The sequence below is a fragment of the Neovison vison genome, chromosome 14, assembly GCF_020171115.1.
Source record: "Neovison vison isolate M4711 chromosome 14, ASM_NN_V1, whole genome shotgun sequence".
Taxonomy (NCBI): Eukaryota; Metazoa; Chordata; class Mammalia; order Carnivora; family Mustelidae; genus Neogale; species Neogale vison.
In genome coordinates this window covers 32,205,271-32,227,562 of record NC_058104.1, presented here as the reverse complement: position 1 = coordinate 32,227,562, position 22,292 = coordinate 32,205,271, and the positions used below count along the sequence as shown (strand labels likewise).

General features: G+C 36.6%; 1 protein-coding gene across 1 annotated transcript in view; it reads right to left on the bottom strand.

The window, feature by feature from the left end:
* The window catches only part of LOC122895416 (phospholipid-transporting ATPase ABCA3-like), a 177,751-nt gene that overhangs the window by 26,011 nt on the left and 129,448 nt on the right, over window positions 1–22,292 (bottom strand). The window contains exons 21-25 of the mRNA XM_044232803.1: window positions 18,209–18,428; window positions 13,974–14,126; window positions 12,931–13,109; window positions 5,804–5,929; window positions 5,380–5,574 (exon numbers count right to left, since the gene is read on the bottom strand). Coding sequence (XP_044088738.1) covers window positions 5,380–5,574; window positions 5,804–5,929; window positions 12,931–13,109; window positions 13,974–14,126; window positions 18,209–18,428 — 873 coding nt within the window. The remainder of the gene's footprint in view (window positions 1–5,379; window positions 5,575–5,803; window positions 5,930–12,930; window positions 13,110–13,973; window positions 14,127–18,208; window positions 18,429–22,292) is intronic.

The window sequence follows — 22,292 nt, the reverse complement described above, 5'->3', positions numbered from 1 at the left end:
AGAACATCAGTGAAACCAAAAGTTGGTTCTTTGAAAAGATAAAAAAATTGACAAACCTGTAGCTAAACAGACTAAGGGGGGAAAAAAGGCAAGGCCCAATGCTTCACAACGTCGGATTTGGCAATGATTTCTTAAATATGACACCAAAAGCAACGAAAAGATTGGACTTCATGAAAAGTTAAAAATGTTGTGCATCAAAAAAACACTATCAACAAAGTAAAAATGCAACCCACAGAATGGGAGGAAGAAACTAAATTTTTTAAAAAGATTTTATTTATTTATTTGACACAGAGAGAGAGATCACAAGTAGGCAGAGAGGTAGGCAGAGAGAGAGAGGGAAGCAGGCTCCCCACTGAGCAGAGAGCCTGATGCGGGGTTCTATCCCAGGACCCTGAGATCATGACCTGAACCGAAGGCAGAGGCTTAACCCACTGAGCCACTCAGGTGCCCTGAAGAAACTAAATTTTATATCCCATAAGAGATTAATACCTGGGACTTATAGAGAAGACCTAAAAGTCAACAACAAAACAACAGACTGATTCAAAAATGGGTTAAGGATTTGAATAGACATTTCTTCAAAGAATATAAACAAATGGCCAATAAGCAAGAAAATAGGCAAATCAAAATGACAATGAAATATCACTTTGCATTTATCATGAGATGCTCTCTCAGATCGTTTTTGAAATGATCATGTGATTTTAACCTTTTATTCTATTAATGTAGTACATCACACTTATTGATTCTATTTGTTGAACTATCCTTGCATCTTAAGGATGAATCCCACTTGATATAAGCGCATGATGCTTGAATTGCACTACTGAATTCAGTTTACTGGTATTTTGTTGAGAACATCTGCATCTATATTAACCTTCATACTGGCCTATGGTTTCCTTTTATTGTAGTGTCCTTATATAGGCTTTGGTGTGAGAATAATTCTGACTTTGTAAACTGAGTGTGAAAGTGTTACCTTCAATTTTTTGGAAGATTTTGGGAAGAAGTGGCATTAATTCTTTAAACGTTTGGTAGAATTCACCACTGAAATCATCTGGTCCTGGGCTTTTCTTTCTTAGAGGAGGTTTGATTATTACTACAATTTCCATAGTCATTATTGGTCTGTTTGGATTTTATATAGCCAGAAGGAGAATTTCCAGACCATATAATAATTCTATTTGGGAGGGGAACTGACATAAAGTTTTCCACATCAGTATCTTTTTTAAATTGTTAAGACTTGTTTTGTGACCTACCATGTCATCCAGACATGTCATCTAACATACTACTCATGTGCTTGAAAAGAATGTATATTCTTTTGCTCTTAGGTTTAAAGTTCCGTTTGTCAGGTCCATTTTGATTTATAATGCTGGTTAAATTCACTCTTTACTGATTTTCTGTCTGGGTGTTCTATCCATTATTGAGGTTTCCTGTTATTGCATCAGTTTCTTTTTTCAGATCTGTTGATATTCATATAGTTAGGTGTTCTGATGTTGGGTGCATATATATTGACAATTATTATATCCTCCTATTGAATTGACACTTTTTATCATTAGTGTCTCCTGACAGTTTTAGTTTATTTTGTCTGACATAAGTCTAGTCATTCCTGCTTTCTTTTGCTTACCAATTGTATGAAATATGTTTCCTTAACTTCACTTTCAGTCAATGCGTATCCTTGAATCTGAAAGAGTTTTTTGTAGACACATCATAGTTGGATCTTTTTTTTTTTTCATTTTCTTTTTTCCTTTTTTTAAAATTTAAGTTCAATTAGCCAAGGTATAGTTAGTTTTTGATATAATGTTCAATGATTCATTAGTTGAATATAACACCCAGTGCTCATTCTATCACATGCCCTCTTTAATTCCCATGACCCAGTTACCCCATTACCCCACCCACCTCCCTTTCTACAACCCTTAATTTGTTTCCTGGAGTCAAGTGTCTCCCACTGTTTGTCTCCCTCTCTTATTTTTTTCCCATTCAGTTTTCCCTCCCTTTCCCCATTGTCCTCTGCACTATTCCTTATGTTCCACATATGAATGAGGCAGTCCTCAGAGGGAAATACGTAACCATCCAAGCATCTCTCAAAAAATTAGAAAAATCCCAAATGCACGAGGTAAACTTACACCTAAAGGACCTGGAGAAAGAAAAGCAAATAAAGCCTAAGCCAAGCAGGAGAGGAGAAGTAATAAAGATTAGAGCAGAAATCAATGAAATAGAAATCAGAAAAACAGTAGAACCATAAGTGAAACTAGAAGCTGATTCTTAGAAAGAATTAATAAGATCACAGTTGAATCTTATCCATTCAGCCTGTTTTTTTCTGGTGGGGGGGCGGTGGAGTTTAGTCTGTTGAGACTTACTGATAGAGAAGGTTTTGTCATTGCCATTTTGTTAACTGTTTTTTGTTTGTCTTATAGTTCTTCTGTCCATCTTTTTCTCTCTTCCTGGATTCCTTTGTGTGTCATTGTTGTTGCTTTTTGATTGACTGATTGACTGATAGGTGTTAATTCCTTTTCCTTTTCTTTAATGTAATTTCTTAGATATTTTCTTTGTGGTTACCAAGGGGCTTACACAAAATGTTTTATCACAGTATCTTTTAAGCTCTTTTTAACAACTTAAATTCTCTGCTTTTCTCTTTTTCCTCTACATTATATGCTATTTATGTCACAATTTATATCTACCTGTCTTGTATTATACATCCATTAACATAATTTAGTTATAGCTGTTTAAATACTTTTTTCTTTTCTATTTTTCTAAGATTTTATTTATTTGACAGAGAAAGACACAGCAAGAGCATAAACAAAAGTAGGGGGAGTGGGAGAGGGAGAAACAGGTTTCCTGCTGAGCAGGGAGCCCAATGTTGGGCTCCATCCTAGGATCGTGGGATCACAATCTGAGCCAAAGGCAGATGCCTAACAACTAAGCTGCCAGGTGCCCCTAAATATTTTTTTAACTTTTACAGTATAATTAAAAACAATTTACCCACCACCCATATAGTAAAACATTTCTGGTTTTGATCTTTACCAACGAGCTTCATATTTTGTTAGGCTCTCATATTGCTTTCTATCCTTTCTTTTAACTTGAAGAACCCTGTTTAGTTTTTTTGTTTTGTCTTGTTTTTGTTTTGTTGTTGTTGTGTTTTGGAAGAGTGTTCTAGTGGTGTTAAACTCCCTCAGCTTTCGTTTGTCTGAGAAAGTCTTCATCTCCCCTATACTGAAGTACACATTTGCTAGGTATAGTACTCTTTGTTGGCAATTTTTGTCTTTCAGCACTTTGTTTTGTTTATTTTTATTTATTTATTTTTTACTATATCACCCCACTCACTTCTAGCCTGTTTCTGCTGAACAATTTTCTGAACATTAATGGGAGTTCTCTTGTATGTAACAAGTCACTTTCCTCTTGCCATTTGCAAAATTCTTTGTCTTTAACTTTTCATAATTTAATTATGTGTCTCAGTGTGGGTTTCTTTGGATGTACATTTTTCTTTTTTTTTTCCAATTTACTTATTTTCAGAAAAACAGTATTCATTATTTTTTCACCACACCCAGTGCTCCATGCAAGCCGTGCCCTCTATAATACCCACCACCTGGTACCCCAACCTCCCACCCCCCCACCACTTCAAACCCCTCAGACTGTTTTTCAGAGTCCATAGTCTCTCATGGTTCACCTCCCCTTCCAATTTACCCAAATTCCCTACTCCTCTCTAACGCCCCTTGTCCTCCATGCTATTGGTTATGCTCCACAAATAAGTGAAACCATATGATAACTGACTCTCTCTGCTTGACTTATTTCACTCAGCATAATCTCTTCCAGTCCCGTCCATGTTGCTACAAAAGTTGGGTATTCATCCTTTCTGATGGAGGCATAATACTCCATAGTGTATATGGACCACATCTTCCTTGTACATTTTTCTTTTAATGCTTTGGTCTTCTAGATCTGATGCCTATGTCCTTCCCCAGTTTTGCAGTTTTTATCTCTTATTTTGAATAAGTTTTCTGCTCCTTTCTCTTTCTTCCTTCGTAAGTTTCTATAATGCATATATTGGTCCTCCTGATAGTGTCCCTTTTGTTTCTTATTCTATCTTCACTTTTTTCATTTCTTTTCCTTTCTCTATTATCAGAGGATTTCCACTGACTTGTCTTTGAAATCTTACCCTTTCTTCTGCTTGATGTAGTCCACTGCTGAATTTCTCTATTGAATTTTTCAGTTCAGTTGTTAGATTCTTCAGATATATGATTTTTGATACTTTTATGCTTCTCTTTATTGAAATTCTCATTTAGATTATGCTTTGATCTCCTGAACTTGGTTAGCATACTTAATATCATTGCTTTGAACTCTCCAGCAGATAAATCACCTATCTCATTATGGTCTTTTCTGGATATTTACCTTGCTCTTTTGTTTACAATCTATTTCACTGTCTCTTCCTTTTTCCTCTCTATATTGCATTAAATAAATTAATTAAATAAAAAAGCCAACTCTCCCTGCCTAGATAAGCTGGCCTCACATAGAAGAAATCATCTGGCCAGGGGTTCTCCAAACCTCTTAAAACTTTGTGCTTGTCAAAACCACTGCTTATGTTAGTGACCCTGGGAGATTAGAGTGTATCAAATCCCATCAAGCAGAGGAAGTGCCCACAAGCTCATTCATGTTCCTGGAAGAATACTAATTGCTTGCCCCATTAGTTCCCAGATGCAGATTAATTTGAAGTTCAACTTTTGTTGGGATGTTAGATATGTAGTCTAGCCCCTCTTGGCAAGAAACTGGGAGCTGGGTATGTTGGCCTACTTGCTTTGTGCTGAGCCATCCTGTCAGACCCAGAGCTAGATTTGGGGACCAGTCTCTTGGGTGGAAGCCATAAAAACTGAGGAGCTACATGTATGGTTTAAACTTTTCAGTCCTTAGGCAGAATCTGGGAATTGGGGATTCCCTCCTGAATGTAAGACACTGTGTTGTAGGTGGGGTTTACAGAGAGAATGTGTTTCAGTTTATCCTACCCTTTTTAATGTGAGTATTTCCTCAATTGTATGATGTGTAAGAATCTACCAATTCATTTCTGGATTTCTCGCAGAAGGAAATGATCTCTGTGTAAGTATTTATTCAGTTTATCCATGGAATGAGGGAAAGTTAGGAGCCTCCTATTTCACCATCTCATTCTCTAGTAGTTTCAAAGAATAGTAAAGACACTCTTGTCTTAGATTCTCAGAGTAAGGCTGCTCTTATTATCCTATCACTTCCCTCAAAAATTTATTTCTCCCTCTGAAATCTGCTGGCTGAGTCAACAGTATCAATATCAATACCTGCCAGGATTCCTACCTATCACTTTCCACTACTTTCCTCTTATCTCTCCTCCAAGTAATCATGCTACTCACATCTCAGATAGTAATCATGTCTTACCTCTAGAAGATTTTTGGTGATACTTAAGTTCTCAATAAACACATCCCCAGAGGTAGCAGTCTCTTCTCCAGTCAATATTTTGAAGGTAGTAGTTTTTCCAGCTCCATTTAATCCAAGCAATCCAAAGCATTCCTTCTTTTGGATTCCAAGGGAAATATTTCTGACAGCCAAAACAGCTGGACATGTAAAATATATCTTAAAAAATACAGAAAACACAATATAGCAAAAGATATGTATAGGTTAAATTAAAAAAAAATACATCAGACCCCTATGGACCACTATGGACCTCATACAACTTCACAAAAACTCTCCTACTCTGTTGGACCAATACACACAGATTCAGAAGATCACAGTGAGCCCTTGACGCTCATGACATGATCTTTAATAGGAATGAAATCATAAATTGGCCACTGAACAATGTTACCTTTGTGAGTTCCTTAATAAGTACTGTGAAATTCAGGGATTCCTGAGGTTGCTCCAGGATTCTGTTTCTCTCAGCTTGCACATCATCATCTTCAGATTCCCCAGATAATTCTGTGGACACTATTTCCTATATTTTCAAAAACAGCATCACAGAGATGGAGACCTCTTAGACATCTAGTCTAGATAACTGATTGGCTTCAGGAAGCTTAACTGGGGATTAATCTCAAACATGTCAGAAAAGAAATTTCAAATCATTCCCCAAAAACTTCCTACATACCTGTCACACTGTCATGTATATGACATATACAATAGGGGATATACCTATCTCCTATTTCTGAAGTTTAAAAACTATACTCCTACCCATGAGCAAGTAGTTTGTTCCTATCAAAACGGACACTTCATCAAAAACTGGAACCATGGGCTCCTGAGTGGCTCAGTTGGTTAAGTGACTGACTTTGGCTCAGGTCATGATCATGGAGTTCCAGGATCGAGTCTCACATTGGGCTTTCTGCTCAGCGGGGAGTCTGCTTCTCCTGCTGACCTCTCTCCTCTCATGCTCTCTCTCTCTCTCTCTCTCAAATAAATAAATAAAATCTTGAGGAAAAAACTGGAACCACAACACACTATAAATTATAACCAAATACTATTTGCTAATTACATTTATTTTATAAAATATCAGTACAACTAAGAATAGGGAAGATTAACTCTTTCTTTTCTGAGAGGAAGAGTGGAATCCAAGGACCATTTCACAAGGTAAATAAACTGAATTTTAAAAAGTAAATAGGAGTTAATTAGGAGGCTTATAACGGGAAGGGAGAAAAAAGGGCAGGGTATTCCACATGGTAGAAAGAGTATGAAAGAATAATCTAAGATATGTCCATTACCGTATTTTAATTTTTAACTTCCTGTTTTGAGAAAATTTTGATTTATAGACAATTATAAACACAGGATAATTCCAGTATGCATTTTAGCCTTCTAATGTTAACACCTTACATAGTCACGGTACACTGGTCAAGATAAAGAAATTAACATTGGTTCAATTCTAGGAACTACAGATTTTATTGTAGTTTAGTGCAAAATATGCTGAATAATTTTAATGCCACTTTTAGTCTAAACTTTTAAAGCATGACATATCCAGACAAGTGCATAAATCATAACCTACATCTTAATGATTTTTCACAAGGTGAACATATTTATGTAACCACCCCTGATAAAGAAAACAGAGCATTATCTCAACAGTAACTGGAATCCTGACCTGTAACTCTAAATATTATATATTAGTTTTGTCTGTTTTTGAAATTTATATGAATGGAATTCTACTTTATTTTTTAATTTTTAAATTAAGTTTAATTCCAGTAAACACAGAGCTTTAAATTGGTTTTTGGTGTACAATATAGTGATTCGACAATTCTACATATGACTCCTGTTCATTGTGATGTGTACTCTTAATCTCCTTCACCTATTTCACCCATTCCACCCACCAACCTCCCCTCTGGGGACTGTCAGTTTGTTCTCTATAGTTAAGAGTCTGTTTCTTGGTCTGACAGTCTCTTTCTCTTAACAGAATTCTACTTTATGTAACTTTTCTGTGTCTGGCTTCTTTGGGGCAATATGATAGTTGTGTTATTATTCCATGCTGTTCCATATGAGTTTATAGCCTGCTTCTTCTCATTGCTATATTCTATTGTGAGAACAGACATTTCTTTTGTTATGTTATTCATCATACAGTACGTCAATAGTTTTTGATGTAGCATCCCTGGATTCATTTTTGTGTATAACACCCAGGGCTCATTACAACATACACCCTCCTTAATAACCATCATGAGGCTAACCCATTCCCCCCCAACCTGTCTCCCCTCTGAAACCCTCAGATTGTTTCCCAGAATCCATAATGAGTCATGGTTCATATCCCCCTCTCATTTCTCCCCCACTTCAGTTTTCCCTTCTTTCCCCTAATGCCCATTATATGACTGACAAACATGTGGTCTGCTTCTCTTTTTTAAAGGCAGTCTATATGAATAATGCTGTGTGAACATTCTTGTAAATGTCTTTTGGTGAATATGAGTGTGCATTTATGTTGGATTTATACCTAGAAGGGGAGCTTCTGGGTCTCAGTATGTGCTCATTTTCATAAACATGTGAAGACAATACTTTAGAAGGTAATGCCAGACAGTTTTCTAAAGAGTGATCAGTTTATATTCCCAACACCAGTGTTTGAGATTTCTAGTCATTCTGCAGCCTCAGCACTTACTATTTTTATGAGTATGCTGTGGTGTCCTTTAGTGGCTTTAATTAGCATTTACTGATGACTACTAATGTTGTGAATTTTTACATATATTTATTGCATATTTGGATATTCTTTTCTATAAAGTCAGTGTCCCAAGTCTTTTGCCCACTTTTAAATTGGGCTTTCTGTCTTTTTCTTACTGATTAACAATTCAAAAATCTTTTTCCAGTTGGTGACTTGCCTTTTCATTCACTTTATGTCTTTTGATAATGATGCCCTCACTATCTTGAAGGTATTTGCTATGTTTTTGTTCTAAAAGTTTATTATTTTACCTTTCACATTTAGATCTACAGAAAAGTTGTTAAGTTACAAATGATTTGTACAGAGTAAGACAGGAGTCAACTTCCTTATTATCAATGTGGATAACCAAATGGATCAGCACCATTAATTGAAAAGAATATCCTTTCTCCACTGCATTATGTGTCAATGTTGTCATATATCAGGTGACCACATATTTGTGCATCTATTTCTAGACATTCTATTCCATTTGTTCTTGAATTTTAGCATGTGTCAGAATCAGCTGGATGGCTTATAAAACATAAAATAAAACCAAAACCTTCTGATTTTAGTAGGTCTGGGGTGGGGTCCAAGAACTTGCATTTCCTTTTTTTTTTTTTTTTTGATTTGACAGACAGAGATCACAAGTAGGCAGAGTGGCAGGCCGAGAGAGAGAGAGTGGGAGAAGTAGGCTCCCTGCTGAGCAAAGAGCCCAATGTGGGGCTCGATCCCAGGACCCTGAGATCATGACCTGAGCCGAAGGCAGAGGCTTTAACCCATTGAGCCACCCAGGTGCCCCAAGAACTTGCATTTTTAAAAAAGAAAAATTCCAAGCTACTACAAATAACCACGCCTTAAGGAAAATTATTTTTCTAATACATTGTTTTATTTGTCTGTTTTAGTTACTATAGTTTATTAAAAAAATACTTATATATGGTAGTGTTAGTGCACCACTTTTGTTCTCCTTCAACACTTCCATGGCTATCCTTGGCATTTTGCATTTCCATGCAAACTTTAGAATCAGCTGATCATTTTCCACACACAAACATGTACACACAAAAATACCCACTAGCATTTTGACTGGAATTGTTTTGAATCTTTAGATCAATTTGGGAAAAAACTATCATTTTCCCAATATTGGGTTTTCCAAAGCAAGTACATGGTATTCCTTCATTTATAGGTCTTCTTCAATCTCTCAATACTGTTTTTACTTTTCCATATAAAGGTCTTGTATAAATTGTTAGACTTATTCCTAGATACTTTTTCTTTTTATGTTATTTGAATAACAACATTTGACATTTCACTTGTTTGTGGCTTATATATGGATATATAACTGATTTTTCTATATAGACTTTTTATTTAACAATATTAATTTTAACATTTCATTCCTTTGACTATGTACAAAATGGTGTCATTTGTAAATAATGAATTTTTAAATTTTTACAATTTTATGCTCATCATTTTTTTCTTACCCTATTGCATTAATACCTATAATAAACTGGATAAAAATAGAATTTAAAAATGGAATAAAAGAGGGAGCCTGGGTGGCTCAGTGGGTTAAGCCACTGCCTTCGGCTCAGGTCATGATATCAGGGTCCTGGGATCGAGTCCCGCATCAGGCTCTCTGCTTGGCGGGGAGCCCGCTTCCTTCTCTCTCTGCCTGCCTCTCTGCCTACTTGTGATCTCTCTCTGTCAAATAAATAAATAAATAAAATCTTTAAAAAAAGGAATAAAAGGGAATAAAAGGTATAGCATAGGGAATATAGTTAATGGTATTGCAGTAGTGTTGTATGGTGACAGATGGTAGCTACACTTGTGGTAAGCATAGCATAACATATAAACCTGTGAACTTACTATGTTGACACTTGAAACTAATCTAACATTGTTCAACTTGGGTCATGATCCTAGGGTCCTGAGATCAAGCTCTGCAGTGGGTTCCCTGCTCAGTGCAGAGCCTGCTTCTCCCTCTCCCTCTGCCTGCCACTCCTCCTGCTTGTGCTCTCTCTCTGTCAGGTAAATAAATGAAATCTTGAAAAAAAATCATATTATTTGATGTAGATTCTTCTTGTGGTTACTTTTTACCATATTAAGGAAGTTCCTTTCTGGTTTTGGTTTGCTAAAGAATTTTGTAAGAAATATAATTTTATCAAATCTTTTTTCTGAATCTCTCAGGACTATAATTGTTTTTCTGATTTTTCTTATTAATATAGTGAATTATGTTTTATTAGTACGATGACTTAAAGTGTTACACTGTTAACTTAAATTGAATTTAAGTTAAAAATTAAGAAAAAATAAAGTGTTACACTATGCTTGCATTCCTGTAATAAACCTTACCAGGTGATGAATTCAAACTAACATTTTTGTGAAGGATTTTTGCATCTGTGTTCATAAACATAATTCATCTGTAATTTTCCTGTTTTGTAGCATTATTTATAGCTATTATTCTCTAAGTTACTATGGCTTCACAAGACAGCAAGACAGAAAAATAAAGGTAAGAAAATAAATCAATAAAATAGAAAACAAAACATATAACAGAAAAGTAAAAAATTCAAAAGTTGGTTCTTCGGAGAGATTAATTGGTTAAACACCTATCAAGAGTAATTAAGAAAACAAGGTTGGGGGAGCAGAAAAACGACAAACTACTAATGGATATTAAGAACAAAACAGAAGAACACTGTGAACAGATTGTTGTCGATACATTTGATGATTTATTTATTTATTTATTAAATTTTTTAAAGATTTTATTTATTTATTTGACAGAGAGATCACAAGTAGGCAGAGAGGCAGGCAGAGAGAGAGAAGGAAGCAGGCTCCCCACTGAACAGAGAGCCCGATGTGGGGCTCGATCCCAGGACCCTGAGATCAATGACATGAGCCGAAGGCAGAGGCTTTAACCCACTGAGCAACCCAGGTGCCCCACATTTGATGATTTAGATGAAACTAGCACATTCCTTGGAAAGTGCAAAATGAGAAAAGAAGAGAAAACCTGCACACTCCAATGTTATATAATTTGAAACTCTTATTACAAACTTCCCCTCAAAGAAAATCCCAAGTCCATATAATTTTGCCATTAAATTCCTCATTCCCAAAATTCGACTGCCCTCAGAATGAAGTTCAAGATCCTTAGCATGGCACTTTGGAGGCCTTTCCCAGCTCAGCCACATCACTTTTTTTTTTTTTTTTGACATATAATGTATTATTTGTTGCAGTCATCCTGCCTTCCAAAACCTTGGCTCCAGACATAATAATAGCTCCTTGAATGTTTTCCAGCTCCTTGTCTGTTCATAAGTTGACCTCTATGCCTTGGACTCACTTTCTCAAGTGTCACCCAATGCCCAAAGTTTGGTTTTGTGACACCTAGATGCATTTACTGTATTTTGAGTTTCTGTTTATTAGTGCACATATTTTTTGGATTGTATTTGTCTGAACTCTGATTTGGTCCCTGTCTTGAAACCCTTTCTCTTGTATCTCTATGGAGGTCTCCTTTACCCTCTCTTCCAAGTCTGGGAATCTGTTTGTTCCTCCTGGGCCTCTCCCAGGAATCTGAGACCTGTCCAACATCTAGTATGATACCAGGTACATAGTAGGTACCTGAGGCATATCTTTGGAATGTATGACCTCAGCCTTGGGTGTTGGACTTTGCTGGTGCTAACAAGCTTTTTGCGTGTTCACTTGACCTGACCCTTCAGTTCCTGGGCTTTTCCTACCCACTGAGAAATTCCCTATGTAATCTTGCAGATTAATGGCTCCCCTGAATAGGAGGCACTCATAAGATCTGGACACCAGGTGCTGACTCTACTGATGACACCAGAGCTGAGCCTTTGCCCAGCATCTTCCCCACTTCTGGAGGCAATTCTGGGATATTCCCTGCCTTTTATGCCTCCATTAGGGCTATCATTCATACCTTACTCATGTACATTGTATCTTGAGTACCTATGGAGTCAGACCTGTACTGGGAAATGTGAAGAAAGACCACATTGGGTTTGGGCGCCTGGGTGGCTCAGTGGTTTAAGCCTCTGCCTTCAGCTCAGGTCATGATCTCAGGGTCCTGGGATTGAGCCCCACATCGGGCTCTCTGCTCAGCAGGGAGCCTGCTTCCCCCTCTCTCTCTGCCTACCTCTCTGCCTACTTGTGATCTCTCTCTGTCTATCAAATAAATAAAGACCACATTGGCATAGTAAGACTTTGGACTGAAGTCTAAGCTTATGGGACAGTCATGCAATTTTATCTATTTTGATAACAGAGAGGCTCCTTTTGCCTCAAAATATTCTTTCTTCTGAAAACACTTCAGACAGTGGTTCTCAAAGCATGAAGGAATTGCAGAAGCACTACTTGAAAATGTATTACATATGCAAGTTCAGGCCCTACCTAAGGTTCACAAAATCAGCAACTCATGGAGCAGAGACTAGCAACTTGTATTTTAAGAAGACTTCCAGGAGAATCTGGTAAATGCCAGATTTTGAGAGCAACTGCTACAGAGCCTTACTATCAAGTGTGCACTCTGTAGGCTGGCAGAATCAATACCACCCGGGAGTTTGTTAAATAGCTAGGGACCAAATTAGGGTGCATGAGCACTTTGGGAGGAAATGGACCTCTGATAAGAGATGTTCAAAGGAAAGCTTTCTATTATAATAAAACTATAAAAAATAACCATATTTTGACTGGCAAAGCTCAGAGTGTTTAGAAACCACAAAGTTCAAATTACGATGAAGATCTTTGATTAACATGGATTTCAATCAACATAGACTCATTTATATTTCTATATCCAATAATGGAATTCAGCATGTGTGGAGACATGTTTTTGGTCTTAGAGATATCCCTAAGATCCATAGCCAGGTACTTACCTTATTAAATTTCTTGTAGATACCAAAGAAAATATAGCGAAACACAAAGGTTTTCACTTTCCATGAGGCAGTCTCCATAAGGAAAATCAAGATGAAGAAAATAAATCCCAAAACAGCCATTGCAATTAAAAATTTTCCTATTGCATCTTTTTCCAAACCATATACATTCATCTCCGTTACTGATGTCAATGACAAAGAAAAAGATACAGGTTTATTTTAAAAAATTATTTCAATAAGAAAACTATAAGAAGTCAACAAACTGGAAGTACTACAGAATCAAATAGAATGATTACCAAATAAACACAAAATACTATATTTAATGGTATGTTTGATGACTTCACATGTCATGCAAAATATCTTCAAGATCCTTTAATTCCATGAATTTTGTCTTGCTATAGTTCTAGGCATCCATTACCAATATAGTACCATACAGTCAGAACCTTTGGGCGAATGCATGTTCACACTAATCAGAGTAGTGGGTAGCAGCAGAGGCTTTCCTTGCCCCAAAATACATTTCCTTTGAAACTACTTCAGATGTTGGGTCTGCAAATGTGGGGCAGTGGCAGTAGAATCACCTGGAATATGCTACATATGCAAACACTCTTACCTATAAGGGAATACTAACATTTAAGCTAAGTTGGAAGTGCTAAATGGCTGACACTTTTTCAATTGCTTATGAGAAAAAGGTAATAATTACAGGGTTCTAAATTCATATATATATATATATGTGTGTGTGTGTATGTGTGTATATAATATATGCATATATGCATAAGTATGTATCACATTTTCTTTATCCATTCATCCATGGAGATTCTATCCCATGAGAAAATGCATTATGCTAAAGTTTTGAATCTTAGCTCTAACTTGTACAAATTGTGTGACAGAGTAAGTTATTCAATTTTATATAAACTTTAGTTTCCTCAAAGTGAATATAACAACACATAACTTGATGGTCATTGTGAAGATTCAAAATAATAAAGGTAGAGCTATGTATGTCAAATAAGTAATAGGCCAGTGGTGTCTGACAAGTCCCAGATACTCACTTGCTTTACTACAATTTACGAAGGCAGGAACGTCTTTTGAGGAACACAGCAGCCTTGTATTTTGGTTATTAAAATATTTACTGATGCTCATCCCAAAGTTATATATGGGTAACACCATCAATGAATCAAGTAGAAGGCTTTCAGAATCAGGTCCTTTGTGATTAAAAAGATAACATTAGCATGCTTTATACAAAATGAATTGCTCCAGGAAAACAAAATCTCCCCAATGAATTAAATGGAGAAAATTACAAAGCTATATTATTATCCTTACAAAACTCTCACTTCTTGCCACTAAGTATATGTTTTGTAGCATAGTTTATATTGATAATTAAAGCACTAGAAAATCCTCGGCAAAATTGATATCCATATAACCTGTCTTCTGTCATCTGATGTGAACAGGAAATGCATACTGATTTCTCATTTTTCTTATCTTATCATTTTTCTTATCATGGATGAATAAAGAAACAAAGTTGTGGTAGAAAAGTCAGCATATGACAATAATAGGAAAGAAATAAATATTTTATCAGCTGAAAGGAGATACATCTTCAGAGAACCAAGTTTAAAGCTCACTGAGGTTTCTTTAAATATTAACTTAATGTGTATAATAGTTGAAGACTATATATGAAGGAATAGGCAACACGATTACAAGTGAAGTTAATGAAGGTCATTGTAGGACTTCAAGACCGACCTCAGACTGTTGGTAATAAATATGAGATGATATGCCCGGGCAAAAAACATCTTTGTAAGACACTTTGATAAAAGTGAGATGGTCAACCAAGGAAGACAGGGAATGAGTGAAGTTCCTAAGATATAAATTTTCTAAGTGGTAAAGTCATACCAACCCTGCCTCAAAGAGGCTAACAATTAGCATATATGCAAATAATCTATTATCCAGAAAGAATTCTGGACACTGACTGGCCACCTGAATAGATGCCAAAAATAACAAGGAGCTAATGTTATAAAGTATTTAGCCTCTCTCCATAGAATACAAATATTCTCTTTTCATCTTAAAAAAAAATCTATTTATGTATTTGACAGAAAGAGAGAGAACAAGCCGTGGGAGTGGCAGATGTAAACGGAGAAGCAGGCTTTCCGCTGAATAGGGAGGCTGATGTGGGGCTTGATCCCAGGACTTTGGGATCATGACCTGAGCTGAAGCTTAACCGACTGAGCTACCAAGGTGCCCCTATAAATACCCTCTCTTACTTCTAAGGAGTAGAGGAAGATCTTCCTACATAAAGTAATATGCTAATATAACTGGTTTTGATTCAGTTTTGTCATGTAACAAAAACAAAAATCAATTTACGCAATTAATAAAAAAATTCAAAAAAAATTTTTAAGTAATATGATTCCTTAGCCGACAAGCTGCTGAAGGATACCATACGAATGGGGTGTGGAGGGATACAAAAACTGAGGAAAAAATGGTTGTAAATGCATGGATAATGTTTTTTTTTGTTTGTTTTGTTTTAAGATTTCTAAAGTTACCTTAATAAAATGAACTCTTCTTTGGTAGTTACATATTGCAGATACGACAAAAATTGTAGTTCTTGCTCAACTGTTAATTTGAAGTTCACTTGGATCTTATGAGAAGTTTAAAAAAAAGGTGGACTTCTTGTTCTTCTGGTTGCTAGCTTTTTTACTCTGTTGTCACTTCAGATAAAAATTCCTGTTTATCTAATTTCCTTCATTATAAGCTCTAATTTCCAGTGGTTCATCATTCAGACATTTTCAAAGCAAAAATAGTGAATCAAAAAATACTTATCTTCCAGATCAGCATGTGTACAAACCAATAGGAGTAGAATACCAATCAACCAAACTGGATACAATCATAAACAGTGCGGCCATTTTTTGTGTAATGACCAAAAATTAACTCACTCTGTAGGATTTAGAGAAAAGGAGAATTACTATCTGTTGTTTTGGTTTGCCTCTCTATATTCTCCATATTTCTGAAAATAGTTTCCTGATTTTCTTATCATCTCTGAATAATGAGTTCAGTTTCTTTTCTAATTTCACATTCTTTATTCTCACCTACTACTACATTGACTAGGGCCTTAGGTGTAACATTGATTTGAAAGGGAATGTTGGCAACCCACAGAATGGGAGAATATATTTGCAAATGACACTACAGACAAAGGGCTGATATCCAAGATCTATAAAGAACTTCTCAAATTCAACACCCCCAAAACAGATAACAAAGTAAAAAAATGGGCAGAAGACACGAACAGACACTTCTCCAAAGAAGCCTGGTAGTGGGTTTTAAGGAAGGCACGTATTGCATGAAGCACTGGGTGTGGTACATAAACAGTGAATCTTGAAACACTGAAAAAACAAATTAAAAAAAAAGAAAGAAGTGGGATGCCTGGGTGGCTCAGTCGTTAAGCATCTGCCTCCATCTCAGGTCATGATCCTAGGGTCCTGGAATTGAGCCCCATGCCGGGTTCCCTGCTCGGCAGGAAGCCTATTTCTCTCTCTCCTACTCCCCCTGCCTGTGTTCCCTCTCTCACTGCTGTGTATTTCTCGGGCAAATAAATAAATAAAATCTTTAAAAAAAAAAAGAAGGCAGCATACAAAAGGCTAACAGACACATGAAAACATGTTCAACATCATTAGTCATCAGGGAAATTCAAATGAAAACCACACTGAGATACCACCTTACACCAGTGAGAATGGCACAAATTAACAAGGCAGGAAACAAATGTTGGCAAGGTTGTAGATAAAGGGGAGTACTCTTACACTGTTGGTGGGAATGCAAGCTTTACTTTGGTAAAGAGTACAGAGGTTCCTCAAGACGTTAAAAATAGAGCTACCCTACAATCCAGAAACTGCACCACTAGGTATTTACCCCAAAGATACAGATGTAGTGAAAGAAGGAGCACTTGCACCCCAATGTTCATAGCAGCAATGTTCACAACAGCCAAACGGTGGAAGATGATGAGATGCATTTCAACAGATGAATAGATAAAGAAGATGTGGTTCATATATACAATGGAGTATTACTCAACCATCAGAAAGGTTGAAAACCCACCATCCACATCGACATGGATGGAAGTGGAGGGGATTATGATAAGTGAAATAAGCAGAGGAAGACAATCATCACATGGTTTCACTAATATGTGGAACATAAAGAATAGCACAGAGGACCACTGGGGAAGGGAGGGAAAACTGAAGGCGGGTGGATCAGAGAGGGAGACAAACCATGAGAGGCTATAGACGCTGGGAAACAAACTGAGGGTCACAGAAGGGAGGGGCTCTGGGGGTGGAGTAGCAGGGTGATGGGTATTAAGGAGAGTGCATGTTGTGATGAGTACTGGATGTTATGCAACTGATGAATCACTGAACACTATATCAAAAACTAATGATGTACTATATGGTGGCTAACTGAACATAATAAAAATAAATAAATGAAAATAAAAAGACCTCTGAGAGGGATGCTGCCTTGCAGCCCAGCCAACTTGATTTTAGCCCAATGTGCCCTCTGATAGACTTCTCATCTACAGAGCTGTAGGATGATACATTTGTATAATTTACTAAGTTTGCAGTGACCTGCTACTGCAGCAATAGAAAACTAACACAGAAACTAATTGACAGCAATGTGACTAACTCAGTAGTCACATTATAAATGAGCACCACAGTATAAATACTTCTACATGTTTCTTAGTCTATTATTCAGAGATCAGTTCTTCTTCATGTGGCTTAATATTGCACCTTGAAGAGGTGTGCAAGGAGTATTAAAATAGGTTTCCAACTATCTCAGGGAATTCTTTTGTGGGAGGGCAAGACCCAAGGTCAGTAAATGGGTTAGAAGCCTCTTCGTCTCAGTCTTTGCAAGACCTAGTATGGCTGAATTACTTAAAACAGATCTAATTAATGTTCACAGGGTCATTTAATAAAGTAGTGGCAGCATTTGTGCTCTAAGAAAGTTCTCTTTGCCATCATTGCCAGTCCAATCAATCTCTCCATAATCTTAAAGTCAAAGGAGGAAAATGAAATAATAAATATTGTACTGAGCCTGGGCCAATGGACTGAAGGACTGGGTTAGTGAAAATGTAGTGTCTTAACTTGTCTTGCATTGCCCCCAACATAATGCCTATAACATCAGTGACACTTAACAAAAGATTATTAACATACAAGCAGTGTAAGTTTTCCCAGAAATCCAGAACAAAATAACTTTGTATTGTTCTTATCTTCAAGACCATATTTCTTTATTTATGGGGGAAATGGTGTGATGTCCTTACCTGATGTAGTTATTACTACCTCCAGTACTATGCCAAAAACTCCTGCAAAGTAGTTTAACATCACAAGCTTGATGTAGGCACTGGTATGACTAGAAAAAAGGAAACTTATCAGGTACGTGAAGGGAATGACGGACCAGCCAAACAGCATGAAGATGATCAGTGTGTCTAGAAAGCGGTAATTCTTGGTCAGTTCATCCAATCCAGATAACAGGAACACCACCTGAGACAGAGAGTACACAAGTAAAGTCAAAGTGGAGAACTATGCAATGACTAAGAATTCAGTCTAATAACTTAGAAAAGTGGAAAAGTCTTCCTTTGTTAGAACACTAAGTATTTTATTAACCAAACAATTTTGTCTGTGAGCCTGGCTATTGAGGTTCTTCTGCTTCTCCCTCAAGTGAGGGAGAATTGCCTCCAATTGCCATTCTCTTTGTTTTCATCTACTTGAAAGTTTCATTTTGTTCTCCTTGAACAAGATCAAAGTATATTCTTTCTTTTCCTTCCTCTAACCCCAAGTAAACCAAATTCACAGTATTCCCAGAAATGAGATCCCCTAGGAGAAAAAACTTTTTTTTTTTAAGATTTACATTCTGGCAGATGTAAACTGTAATGCTAAGGATGTGCCTTTCATGGCTCTCCATTTTTAGATTCTGCCTGTTGGCTCTCCTCTGTTTTCCTACTCCTCCTTTCCCCATGTCAGCCACTCAGTTGAGAAGCACACAGGGAAACTCAAAATTAGAGGGGATCTAAGAAGGGTAACAGAGAATATATAGAGTTGTTACAGAAAATAAATCTCCAGAAATCAACATCTTATAAGTTGTCAAAACTGTGGTTTCTCCAAATATTCCAGAATCATTTATTTTGACCTATTAAATGTTTATGTAGCAAGAACCTTGAGAAGTGGATGGTAGGATTAAATTGAGAATTGCTACCAGTGATTGAAAGCAGGTTCTCAGTGGTAGTAGAAATAAGTAAACAAACAAACAAACATAGCATAGCATAGATGAAAATATTTGGGAATTATGGGCAGGGCTACTTTGCTTCTGTCATCACAGACTTTCAGTCTCAAGAGAAATGCAGTGAATGTAAATACTTATTTAGAATTTTGAATGATCTAGGTATTTTTTTCATTGAAAGATTTATGATGTATAGGGATTTCACTAATTATAAAATGCACATTTTTAGGTAGGAAGACTCAACATTGTAAGAATGCAGCTATTCCCCAAATTAGTCTATAAACAAAAATATCAATAAGATATTCAGTTGAACATCAGAAAGGACGAATATCCAACTTTTGTAGCAGCATGGACGGGACTGGAAGAGATTATGCTGAGTGAAATAAGTCAAGCAGAGAGAGTCAATTATCATATGGTTTCACTCATTTGTGGAGCATAACCAATAGCATGGAGGACAAGGGGCGTTAGAGAGGAGTAGGGAATTTGGGTAAATTGGAAGGGGAGGTGAACCATGAGAGACTATGGACTCTGAAAAACAGTCTGAGGGGTTTGAAGTTGCGGGGAGGTGGGAGGTTGGGGTACCAGGTGGTGGGTATTATAGAGGGCACAGCTTGCATGGAGCACTGGGTGTGGTGAAAAAAAATAATGAATACTGTTTTTCTGAAAATAAATAAATTGGGAAAAAAATAAGATATTCAGTTGAATATTTTATTATTTTTAAACAGATTTTATTTATTTATTTGAGAGAGAGAGAGAAAGAGAGATAGTATAAGCAGGAAAGGGAGGGAGAAGCAGACTCTCTGCCGAGCAGGGAGCCCGTATGGTGCTCGATCCCATGACCCTGGGACAATGACCTGAGTTGAAGCCAGACACTTAGCTGACTGAACTGCCCAGGTGCCCCATGGAAGTATCTTTTATCTATCTATCTATCTATCTATCTATCTATCTATTTATTTATTTTTAAAAGATTTTATTTATTTATTTGACAGACAGAAATCACAAGTAAATGGAGAGGCAGGCAGAGAGAGAGAGAGGGAAGCAGGCTCCCTGCTGAGCAGAGAGCCCGATGCGGGACTTGATCCCAGGACCCTGAGATCATGACCTGAGCAGAAGGCAGTGGCTTAACCCACTGAGCCACCCAGGCACCCCTGAAAGTATCTTTTAAATCAAGCATATAAATAGCCAGAATGAGCACTGTAATTTATTTTATCTTGGGTCTTAAAAAAACTTTTGTAGACAGTCTCTAAAAATAATTATCAAGTGAAAACTTTATTTTGAAATGTAACACATTCAAAATTGTACAAAATACAGATGAACAGATCACTCAAATATTACAAAACAAACACTGCTGTGAAAATTACCAGACACCAATGCAACTCAAGGCACAACACCTCCTCCCTGTGAAGGTCAACACTATCCTAACCTCTATGATAATTACTTTCCTTCTTTTCTTTACAGTTTTAACAGAAACATCCCTAAATACTACTTTTATTTTTCAACTATACATGGAACTATATAGTACGTACTTCTTCCTACCTGGCTTCTTTTGCTAACATTGTATTTGTGAAATAATCCCCACTGTTGCCTAGTGTGGCTCTTTAGTATTCTAGGGTATTATTGTATCACTTTTATTCATCTGTTATTTTTGATAAATACTTGAGTTGTTTGCCATGTTTATTGTTTATTAATAGCATTCTTAAAAACCTTTTTGTACATGTCTCTTGCACATATATATGCATTGGAGATCATATATATATCATATATATCTTCAAAGTTTTAGAATATATATAAAGTTTAGATATATATATCTAAAAAAGTTTTAGATATATATACCATATATACATATTGTGTGTGTGTATGTATGTATGTATGTATATATATATATATATATATATATATATCTTCAAAGTTTTAGAAGAAAATGTCAAATTGTTTACCAAAGTAACTGGACCAATTTATGTTCCCATCAGTAATAACTGCCCCCTCCACTGCATTAAATTCTTATCCATATTTGGTATTTTAGCTTTCTAGATTTTAGCTATTCTGATAGGTATATATTAGCCTCTGTATTTGTTTTCTAATGCTGTTGTACCAAATTCACAAATTAGTGGCTAAAACAACACAAAGTTATCTTACAGTTTTGGAATGGTTCTCACTAGACTGAGATAAAAAAAAGTCTACATGACTGTATTCCTTCTGGAGGCTCTAGGAGAAATTCCATTTTTTGCCTTTTCAAGCTTCCAGAGGCTGTTTGTATCACTCAGCTCAAGGCAGCTTCCTTTATCTTCAAAGCTGGAAGCTTAGTATTTTTGAGCCCTAATCTCCACTGTGCTGGTATCTGGAGGTGTGGCCTGTGGGATGTGATCAGGTTAAGACAAGGCCCTGAGGGTGGGGTCCTGTGATAGGATAGTATCCTTACAGTAAGAAAGGTGAAAGCAGGCTCTTGAGCTCTTGCTCTTGCTCTCTCCCTCTCCCTCTCCTTCTAGCTCGCTCTCTCCTTCTCCCTCTCTCCCCTCTCTGCCATGTGTGACACAGTGAGAAGATAGTCATCTGCAAACCAGGAAGAGAGCCCTCATTTGAAAACCAAATCAAATGCCCCTTGGTCTTGGACTTCCTAGCCTATGGAACTGTGAGAAAATAAATTTGTGCTATGTAATCCACCATATCTATTTTGTTAGAGTGGTCAGAGCTAAGACAACTAGTTTTTGTATTTCCTTTTCTGGAGACCTTTACATTGTTTGAATTACTGTCCAGAATTCTTTCATTTCAAGCTAAAGGAATCCTTCAGCATTTCTTGTGGGGTAGGTTTAGTGGTAATTAACTTCCTCCACTTATTTAAGACAGTAGTTTTAAGTCTTTGTCTAACAGCTCCCCTGTTTGTACTTCAGGGATGGTTGCTGTCGTTTAATTTTCTTCCCTTGAATAGACCATATTTTCCTTTTTATTTGTAGGCCTTATGATGTTGCTGTATAAACTTGGGTATTTAAAATACCCAGCCACCTCTTCCAATCCTTGTAATGACACTGTCAGGGCAGTTCTGAGACGAGGGATCATTCCTATACCATCAAGATTAAAGTATTCTCAGGTCTTTATGAGCATGTGCACTGTCTTGGCCTACGTATTGTTTC